The 10596-nt window shown below is 38.8% G+C and overlaps 2 protein-coding genes across 2 annotated transcripts; one reads left to right on the forward strand and one right to left on the reverse strand.

The window, feature by feature from the left end:
* Nucleotides 1–1914: 1914 nt before the first annotated feature.
* On the reverse strand, nt 1915–7326 carry LOC110069702 (enoyl-CoA hydratase, mitochondrial-like). Its single transcript, XM_089288705.1, has 8 exons — nt 7152–7326; nt 5534–5734; nt 5039–5166; nt 4683–4782; nt 3725–3829; nt 3157–3276; nt 2460–2527; nt 1915–2184 (listed from the first exon to the last, which is right to left on the reverse strand). The coding sequence occupies exons 1-8, from the start codon at nt 7309–7311 to the stop codon at nt 2119–2121; spliced, it is 948 nt and encodes a 315-aa protein (XP_089144831.1). The 5' UTR covers nt 7312–7326; the 3' UTR covers nt 1915–2118.
* A 198-nt stretch (nt 7327–7524) lies between these two features.
* Nucleotides 7525–9257, forward strand: LOC110069728 (nitric oxide synthase-interacting protein-like). Its single transcript, XM_020777271.2, has 2 exons — nt 7525–8074; nt 8575–9257. The coding sequence occupies exons 1-2, from the start codon at nt 7621–7623 to the stop codon at nt 9033–9035; spliced, it is 915 nt and encodes a 304-aa protein (XP_020632930.1). The 5' UTR covers nt 7525–7620; the 3' UTR covers nt 9036–9257.
* The last annotated feature ends 1339 nt before the right edge of the window (nt 9258–10596 follow it).

Below are 10596 nucleotides of genomic sequence, written 5' to 3' on the forward strand. Positions count from 1 at the left end.
GCTCGTGTCCGGATTAAAAATAATACGGTTATTCATAAAAATTGAACTGATTAAATTTAATGTTAATTAATATTTAATTGCCGTACACATTCATCGATCAATGTGAGCAACAAAGGAATACTGCTATCGATTGTACAAAGGTTTCTTTACTACTCAAATATTATTTTATGCTCGTGACTCACCAAATCCCGTAGCGTTTTCATAGTACGAACTCTAAACTATTTTAATTAAATAGCATACAACCAGAGTGGTTTACGCAATTTAAAGCAACACATGAAAAAAGCCACAGGGGACACCAGTTTAGTTTTCGTTTCATAAAGGATGAGACGTATTATGTTTTGTTAAGCAATGGAAAGTGATGAATTTTTTCCCACAGTATGTGAATGAATTGCAGCTGGCAAAAATCTCTGTTCCACAGGAATCCTTGTATAGGTTTAATTTCATGTAACTGAAAGTTGCTTGTTTTGTTCTTTTAAAGCTTACTTGGCATATAAATTGTTGCAAGTTTTCTGTTTCGGAAGATTTTCTTCACAACCAGATACACAAGTTGAAAAACAAATAAAACTGTTCCTCGCACATTGCAATCCGGATACTAGTTGATGTTCAAACAATAGCATAAAAAACAATGCCCAGTTGGTGGTGATAATCATTTTCATGGAATAACAGGTTACCAAAGCAACAATATAGCCTATCACATACATCCATAAGGTAAGCTTTATCTTCTGTAACTGAATAATAATCTTCCTCGTCCTCATTCCCCTGTGCCTCGGCTTCCTAGCCTCTAGGGCCCTGGCGCGGGGAAAAAGTGCCATGCAGGTGTCTTTGGAGATATCATTTGATTGCCTAAGTTCTTACACTAAGATATTCACTAATTCAACGCCAGGGGGCTTTCCACTTAACCCCAAACTCGAAAATTTCCTGGGAGAGTTTTAGGAAAATCCGAAAATTGTTGGATTTCCGAAAATCGGACCATTCAAACTAAAATTCCCGAAATTCCGGGAAGAAAATCAAATGGAACGGAATTCTAGGTAAGAAATTTTAAATGATTAGGTTATACCTCGCGAGTTTGTATTGTCCTCTTTTCTAAAAATTGAGGAAAACACTGTTCCATCCCCCACCCTACGCACACCTGGAAATTTCAGGAATTCGGTCCAACGGAAAGCGCCCCTAGTTTTCTTTACAAACTGTCGTATCCCTGGTTAAAATGGGTTGATATCTGATCACAGCTGTAAAACCGTTTGTTCACAACACCTAATAAACTTAACGAATTTAAAACTAGTATATTTTACGTCACGATTTTCTTTTCCATCTTTCATTATAATGGCCCCTTCAGTTAGCGATAGATTTTAGGCATTCGTATTGAACATTCCAAAAAATTATAAACTTTACTAGTACAGGCGGTGTAAAAGCCCTGTTCAAACGGGGAATGTTTGGCGATCAAACACGATCCAACATTGTTTGATGACCGAATATTTTCCGGTTTGAACACCTTGTTCAATCCTGCCCTGTCAAGTAAGTCATTTAAGTGCATTTTATGAAGATAAAAGAGCCACTGCAATTCTTCTTCATCATGACGAGATTGATCTTTTAAGACTGGAACTTGCAAAACATGTTGCACGGATGTACATGAAATGCATGCGCTTAGGGTCTAGCAAGTGTAAAGCGGTGTCCAAAGGGGAAGTGTTGGGCGACCATTGTTTGGGGACCAAATATGTTGATGTTGTACAGAGTGGCCAAACGATATCAAACATGTTTGATCACCGTCCAAACGAACAAAAATGTTTTACAATGTTTGATCAAATGTTTGACGTCTTTCACATTTCATCAAACACGCGGTCAAACACGATTACAAATACTATTTTTTATTATTATTCAGCCTACAATAACAGAACAAAACAAAGCATAGGATAGCAATTGCTTCACAACACACACTAATTTATTACTGAAAAATACAGGATGGCTCATTTTTATTACTGCAGTATGCATATCACGTTACATCGGTCGTTTTTTATTTCTCTTGTTCTGTCAACTGAATCTGTTCTCCCCAGACCTCCAATACAACGCCGGGCACAGTGCTTACTCGGTGATCTATGTGTACAAGAACGGAGCGACACAGCATTAGTTGTCGGTGAATTTGGCTTTGCGTTTCTCCACGAAAGCGTCCATTCCTTCTTTGCGATCGTCCTGGCAAAAAAAAAAAAAAACGAAAACAGAGAAATGAATGACAAGATATTCGCAGTGGATTCTAACCCATGACCTCGGCGACGCCGTGGCGTTGCTCTACCAATTGAGCTATGAAGCTTTGATACATTCAGTTGGGAGCGGAAAACTGTATTTTCTTTATATTCCACAGATGACTACAATTATGGAAGCCTGCCATTCAATTCGCCACGATAGGAAACTAAGTAAGTTGTGGCCAGCGGTTCCTGTAAAGCAGACACAAGTCAATCACCACTCACCGTAGAGAACGTCGAGTGGAACATTCTTTTCTCAAAGTGAAGGCCTTCTGATAGTGACGTCTCGTAACCTTCAGGAAAAAAAAGTCAAGATGAGCGTCATGTATGATTGGCGGACACATCGATAAATTTACCCAGTCGAAATCGCGCATGTTCCAGAGCAGCAAACTAAGCAGAAACTGCCACGAAACAGGTAACCGTTCTGTTTGCTTTTAAACTGTTGTCCGGACATATTTCTCTGTTCACAACATTCTCTTACCGTCAACAATAAATAATAAATTATATTAGATCATGTAAAACAGCATTGAATTAAGGGCGCTCTCCTTTTTGCTCGAGGACCGAAATGGCGGCCATGTTGTGTCTTTAAAGGACGGTCCAACGTCCTAAACATGTCAATGCATTAACCATTATAGAGAAAAAAATGTATATATTGCTTTACGTCCTATTGTCTACAAAAAACAAATTTGTTTAAAGTATAGTGTAGCATAACCGAAATATAGTTACTTAGGAAAATTAAAATGAAACTTTTGGATTCTCGTACACTTTTAGTAGAAACTAAAATTCAAAATTACACTGATGAAGTCTGAAGACTCTAATTTATAGTCTTAAGCATAATAAGCCAATCCTTCAGTTAAATATCTTGACTTTCAGCAAAACTATGTTTTCATCAGTATGATAAACTGTTTGAATAACAGCATACCTGTATTAACGGCTTCCTTGGCGAGTTGAACAGCGATTTTCGATAAAGAAGATATCTTTTCAGCAGTCTTGATGGCTTCAGTAACAAGGTCTTCCGCGGGAAAGACTTTGCTAACCAGACCTAAATGTTAAAAGGAATCTCATACAAGTTAAATTAGTCGATCTTATGAGCAATTTTTGTCGTAAACAAACCAGTGTTACTCAAAGAGTAGCTATGGTAAGGCAATTTTACACCTTTTGTTCGTAAGTAAACTGCAGCGTGAACCAACTGCCGTCGATCAAATGTCGGCCGACTGTCGGTTTTTTTTTTTTTTGCCGACAATCGGCCGACAGTCGGCCGACAGACGGGCAACAGCCGGCCGACTGTTGGCCGACAATATCTTTTGGGAACTGTTCTTCACTTTTAGCCCAATTTTTGTTAACGCACATTTTCGTAACACTCTCCAAAGGAAATGAGTTCAAAAAGTCTTCGCTTGGAACATATGTTGAATAACTGCATCAGCAAGGTTTGAATTCAATACCTATACAATACAATATGACTACATGTGTATATCAAAGAGAATTGGAACCTGATTTGTGAGCATCTTCTGCTGAAATAGGATCCCCAGTTAAAATCATCTCCATAGCGAGTGATTTACCCACAGCCCTTGGGAGACGTTGAGTTCCGCCAGCTCCTAAAATATAAAGTCCAGGTTAACTTCATAACTTAGACATTTTTCACACCGATCACAATAATCACAATTTCTATTTGGGCCCAAAAGAAAATAACAGTTATAGGAAGTAAAATTATGCCAGGCTCAAGATAGGAGTTGGTTCTCTTGATTTTTCCTGAGTAAAGCATGACTGAAGTTGTCATGCCAGACACACAAAGCTGTCAATATTACAGCCATATTAAAAATAAACTGAGGGTTTTTTTCTGGAGGTCTCTTTGCCCTGTCCCCTAAATTGTTGTAATTAATAAATACTTATTTATCAATGCAAATAAATAATAAAGATGATGATGATGATGAGGAGGAGGAGGAGGAGGAGGAGGAGAAGGAGGAGGAGGAAGTACAGTAATGACTAGCCTGTTCATAGACATCTATCCTCTCCAAGTTTCTTTCACTTTTGCGACTAAATCAATGCCATTACCAGTCATGATCACTGGCACTTACTTGTGCCTGTAGTGTACTGGTCAGCGGTACTTAGTTATTACCACACAGCAGATCCAGGTCTTGTCAGCCATTAATCAGTCCCCTTCTTTAAATTTGTGGCTTGACCATTAAAATACTGGCACTAAAATAAGTGTATATCTAGAATGACAGGCACATAGTGTATACGAAAGGCTACCTCTATGTGACACAGGGCACAGTGTTAATGCTTATAATGCTAAACACATCTTGTAGGCAAGCAAGGCATGCAAAGGGACTAACATATGATGCATGCAATGGGTATGGCTACACAGTACTATGCATGTAAATGTCGACTACAACAAATTTGCTACTTTACATATATTTAGTTAATTAGAGATTCATTTGTGGGTCCAACCTGGAATAGTACCAAGCAGAATCTCTGGCTGGCCAAACTTTGCTTTGTTTCCTGCATAAATGATATCACACATCATGGCCAATTCACAGCCTCCTCCAAGCTATAGAACAAAAGTTTTGAGTTTTGAGTTTGAGTTTGCGTTGAAGTTTGAGTTTAAATGTTGAATTATTATCTTAAGCCTCAACAGCTTTATTGCATTTCAAATAGGTAAATTAACAAGTACCCTAAATCAATCGATGAATTCATAAATAAATATATTACTTTATCAAACAATCAACCATCAAAGTACTTTTTTTTTTTTTTTTACTTACATTACATATTTACAGTAACAAAATTATAAATATTTTCAGTCTTACAGCAAATCCATTGACGGCAGCAATGACAGGCTTCTTGCATCTAGCCACGCAGGTCCAGTGACTGAGGAAATCTCCCAACAGGCACTTCTGGAATGTTAAGTTCTGCATCTCCTTGATATCAGCCCCAGCTGCAAGAGCAAAACTTTGACATTAAATCCTTTAAAATCCTTTATAAATAGTTGTACCTAGATGGCCAAAATATGTGCACTGTAAAGAAAGTTACCATTAAATTTAAGCACATGAAGCCAGCAAATGCACGCGTGAAATGACTTTCTTGTTCATATAGAGTGGTTACCAGGCTCTTTTTCAATTCATCATCTTAATCCTCATTTAAACATGGTTTAAAAATCAGTCAGCTTAAAAACCTAATTTATTGAATTCCTAAATATTAGACATTATGTCTAATGTAATGGGAATTATTAGGTTTTATAAGTCTTAAAGAGGGGGTGTCTACATAGCAGTGTCCTTTAGCAAAGATTTGCCTGTATTACTTACCAGCAAAAGCTTTTTCACTTCCTGTGATTACAATGGCTCCAACAGCCTTGTCAGTTTCAAAGTCATCAAGGGCATCCTGTAACTCGGACATCAGTTGATCACACAATGCATTCAGTGCCTTGGGTCGGTTAAGCTGGATGAAGCCAACATTTTGTTTCTCTCCCTTCTTTTCAGCCTTGATCATCTCAAAATTTCTTGATGCTGCATTACAAAGTTTGCTTTTTAACAAAAAGGGCTGCAAGCTTTATTAGGGTAGTCATCATCCTGTGACATCAAAGCAGTTACATGTACCACTAAGGAAATGCTGGTCACCAAAATGTCATAGGATGATATAAAGATCCCAGGACAAGGGAAGTTATGAGGGAGTTTAGAACTCCCTCATAACAGTGATGGGTATGATTGCCATACCTTTTACGTGTTTACATTATTTTTTGCTACCATTTTTTGAGGTTGTTTAGAACTGTTGTCACACAGTCATGGTACCTTTTTGGCAATGAACCCAGGAAAACAAAATATCTGACAAAAAGACTGACTGCGCCGACTGTTCATGGTGTTATATCGGTGAAACTGGCAGAACGTTTAACACCCAAAGAAAAGAACACATAAGAAATATCAAAACAGTGGCTAAAGGCTCCAAAATTGCGAACCATGGGTGGTCCCTTGAACATTCTATTGACTTTAACAACACCTCCTTAATTGACAGAGGCAGTTTCCGAATAAGGAAAACATTAGAATCGTGGCATACTATGGTGACTCCAAATGCTGTCAACAATTCCTGCCCACTCCCTGGGCAGTACAACATTCTTTTTACACACATTCCTAATTAATTTACATGGTTCATTCTTTTTATTTTTACTCATTTATATTAATATTTCGTCATTCATCTTTACCCGTCGAAGACAGTAGATCTAACAGTCGAAAGCTTGTATGTCTGTAAACATTTTTAGCCAGAGATTGTTTTTTAAATTTTTATTATGCTCAACCCTGGCTACGGTCCTTCAATATTTTTAAAAAGAAGTTTTGTTTAAGAACTGTAAAACTGTAATTTTGGGATGAGAATGTATTTGCATCACGTTCACCACACAGCATGCAGTTAACTTTTAAGGGTTCCTTTCCGACGTTCACCCCTGTCCCTTTTTATGGGAGCCCCTCATCAGCACCACTGCACACCCACCCCCACCCCTTCCAAATCATCCCAGGTATAGATCATTATTTACACCGTACTCATATCTCTGTTAACATTGGCTGAAAATGTGCAGCTTATTCAAGCTGTCATCGATGGTTATACACAGCTGAGGCATTTTCTCGACGTTCGTGTGCTGGGGACACAAACTCGCCCCAAGTATCTGAATCATCTGTTTCCAGTCCCCCATTTTGCGCAGCTTTAATTTGCGATTTGACATAAACTTGGTTTTAGGCTACCCTTGAACAGTTCTTTTTAACAATATGTATAGATTTTTACAACATGTTTAATAGTGTCAGTAAAGGTTGAAAGAAACCATGGAAGGGGAGTCTCTTGAACGTAATTTTCGACCTTGGGTCACATGAAATGGATGAAATATATATAGCAGATTCTTCAGGCAAGACATGATCTCAGAAGAACAGAGACTAAACTCACCTGAGCTATACGCTCGAGCAAGATTGGAAGTCCGAGTTAACGGTGCTGATCGCAAGCCACATAATCCACGTGCAACATGGAACAACCTTCTTGAAGCCATTTTGAACTGTGGCGAGTCATGAGCGGGTTTGGAGTCTAAGCGGGGGCGGGGTGGGGGCATGGAAGTCCCTATAAAGTTGTTTCACCGAATGATTCGCATAATATTCTGATAAAAAGGGAACAGAAAGGTTTCAAATAATAGTTAAGCTCCATTAGTAGCAATCTTTGTGTCGAAAAATTAATAAAGACTTCTCCATTATTTCTTATTGGTAAATTCCCTACCCCGCTCTTCTCAAAAGAAAACGCTTAGTAGCCCGGCCGGAAACGTGATGACCTTGGTAGCCCGGCCAGCATGAAAGGTCGCCATCTTTGTTTTGTCTGAGAAGAAGTCTTCCTTCGAACTACGTAGTTCTTCGAAACACTAGGAACCATGACTAGACACGCCAAAAATTGTACTGCAGGAACAGTCTATACGTATCACGAGCGGCAAAAAGATACCCAAAAGTCTGGTTATGGTAGTAAAGCCGTGCGTTTGGGCAAAGATTCTGTAAAGAACTTTGACTGTTGTTCTTTAACTCTCCAGCCTTGTCGCGAACCTGTTGTGACACCAGACGGGTTCTTGTACGACAGGGAAGCGATTTTAGAGTGTTTGTTGCATCAGAAAACTGAAGCAGCGAGGCAGATGAAAGCTTTTGAAAAGCAAAAGAAGAAGCAAGAAGCTGAAAAAGCGGGCAAAGTGGAAGAAAAAGAGCGTTCCAAGGTGGAGTCGTTTGTGAGCATGGAGAAACGTATCACCACAAAGCCAACAAGTGCGTTCACCGTAACAAAGAATGTCGCTGGACCTTCTGTTGTCATGGATGAACAACAGCCATCTACATCAAGTGGTGAGTGCCATCGAGAAGAACATACTTGTTAATTCTGCAAGTGTATGTTTCATTTATACCGTATTGAAATGCAGTCAGTATTATGGGTGGCTTTTCTGCTGTCTTTGGACCTCCTTAACTTGAGACAGGGACAAAATTCTGGCCAGATCAACTCAGGTCACTGATCATAGTATGAATAACACCACCCCCCACCACCCCTCTCCCCCAATTTCTATCCATTCAAACCTGCAACAATATTTCAACATGGCCAGAGTAAAAGTTGCCCAATTTAAAAATAAGTTCTTGGCTCATACCATTTACACTGTAGTGTACTCCTCCCAATCCTGAGTCAACAAACAATGACATTGATGCTTCACATACACACTGTAGTGGTATTATTATTATTATTATTATTATTATTATTGTTGTTGTTGTTGTTGTTGTTGTTGTTGTTGTTGTTGTTGTTGTGTTATTATTGCTATTATAAGAAATATAACTTTTTTTATTCCATTTACATGTAGCTGCAGTGAACTCTGATGGCAACAATAAAAATCTTGCAAGTTTTTGGGTCCCATCCTTGACACCACAGGCAAAGCCCACACTCCTAAAGAAGCCAGATACCAAGACATACTGTCCAATGAGTGGGAAGCCCTTAAGAATTAAAGATCTTATTCCTGTCAAACTAACTGCAATTGATGACAAAGATGATCAGCCAATGGTAGCAAAGTCAGAGAGATACAAATGTGCAGTTACCCATGATGTACTCGGCAATTCTGTTCCTTGTGCTGTTTTAAAGAACACTGGTCGTGTGGTGACCATGGACTGCATTGAAAAGTTGATCAAGAAAGACATGTTATGCCCATTTACTGGCGCTAAGTTGAAAGACAGTGATATCATCCCACTGCAGCGTGGAGGAACAGGGTATGCTGGATCAGGGGTGCAGTTGGAGGCAAAGAAAGCAGGGCCAGTCTTGCAGGCATAAACAAAAAAACATTTGTCTCTCAGATTTGGCTTTTGTATATCTGTGATCTGTCTTGAGTATTATCCAACCCTCTACTTCCTCCAATCTCTGACCCCATATTATTTTTTTTTCTCATGAGGAATGGGAGCCAGGTAACAGTTTACTGAGTTAGAAAATGTCAGAGATTTAGGGTGGCCTTAGGCCTGAAATCAGAACTTTTGTTTGTATATGTAGTAAAAATAATAAGTTCAAAGGTAGACTTTTATTCAGTGGGCATGCATTGTAGCACATTGATTAATAATTATTTACATGTTCAGTATTGACCAATAGGACAAACATGAAAAAGTATGAAATTTCTCTCAAACTACTTTTTATGCTTGTGCACTCAAAACGTCCTGGAAAATCTGTCTGAGTGTGTTTGTTTCATGGAAGTCCTGTTTGCTATTTCAAAAGTACATTCCAAGAACTTTTGATTAAGCTGGATTTCTTACATGCAGTATTACATGTAGTAGCAGGGCTTAAATAGCCTACTTGAAATATCCGCTGTTTGTATTGATCCAATAAAGTTTAATCACAAATATGGTCTTTTTGATTCGCTATTAAAGCATGATTTAGTAAATACATTTTTTTCCTTGGTTTGATTTGCACACGTGTTTGTTTGTTTGTTTGTTTGTTTGTTTGTTTGTTTGTTTGTTTGTTTGTTTGTTTGCTTTGTTTTCGTTTGTTGTCTGTGCGCTCAGATTGTGATGACAGGGGCAGGAATTAAAGTCCTCCAGTTGTCAACCTTTATTTACATGCGCGCGTTTGTAGCCTACGGAGCGAGCGTTCCCATACGGGCAAAGAGTCGCCTCCTGGTCGCGTGAAAACCTGGGCGAAAACACAAAGTCAAAGAACAAGTGGATCGGGGGAGGGTAAGTACGAGGACGCTTCCTTCGCAGGCGAGCGCGTTTGTTACGTTCGTAATAATTTCAACGCAAGAGACCCTAAGATTGGACTACGAGTACGAGATTGATTACGAAGACAATTTTCGAAATTTAAAGCAGTGAAGTTTCCAGAACCCTCGCTCTTCCTGTTGGATTTAGGTCGAGAGGGTTTGTGATGTGATAATATTGAGCCTGCAAACTAGAATTGAAAAGTCCTACTCGATCTTGTACTGCAATCTTAAGACCTGGTGAGCAATTTGCCGTTCACGCGTCATCTAAACTGTCACCGAAGATAAGGTATTAAATTGGGTAATATTGAATAAATGTGGTATTATGTAGGAGGAAAAGTGAATATTTAGCCGGCGTTGAGCAGACAGCTGGACCGTTGGGTGTGTTCCATTTCAGCTTCATCCCAAATAATCCTTATTCATTAAAAATATAAAACAAACAGCGATGATAAACATTTTGAAAACATGCATTTTATAAACTTGGCGTTTCGTATGCTAGTCAACATACATTTTCATGAGTATAACCGTTGAAATTTTTTTGGAAAGCTATTTATATTGTATCAATGGGGGTCTGGAACCTAGACAGAAAACATCTGCAGTAGAAATTCAAGAGGCTGTCTCTGAAAAAACTGACCACTGATTTTACTTCGA

The sequence above is a fragment of the Orbicella faveolata genome, unplaced genomic scaffold, assembly GCF_042242905.1.
Source record: "Orbicella faveolata isolate gen_17 unplaced genomic scaffold, um_ofav_v1 contig_2, whole genome shotgun sequence".
In the NCBI taxonomy this organism is placed as follows: Eukaryota; Metazoa; Cnidaria; class Anthozoa; order Scleractinia; family Merulinidae; genus Orbicella; species Orbicella faveolata.

What these genes read in the sequence shown, in the direction of transcription:
- LOC110069702 (XM_089288705.1), bottom strand. Translation starts at nt 7,311, where the DNA reads ATGCCCCCACCCCGCCCCCGCTTAGACTCCAAACCCGCTCATGACTCG. An exon ending in TGCTCGAGCGTATAGCTCAG is followed by an intron (nt 5,735 to 7,151) that starts GTGAGTTTAGTC and finishes TTTGTAATGCAG; the next exon opens with CATCAAGAAATTTTGAGATG. An exon ending in AGAAGATGCTCACAAATCAG is followed by an intron (nt 3,277 to 3,724) that starts GTTCCAATTCTC and finishes TTTAACATTTAG; the next exon opens with GTCTGGTTAGCAAAGTCTTT.
- LOC110069728 (XM_020777271.2), top strand. Translation starts at nt 7,621, where the DNA reads ATGACTAGACACGCCAAAAATTGTACTGCAGGAACAGTCTATACGTAT. An exon ending in ACAGCCATCTACATCAAGTG is followed by an intron (nt 8,075 to 8,574) that starts GTGAGTGCCATC and finishes ATTTACATGTAG; the next exon opens with CTGCAGTGAACTCTGATGGC.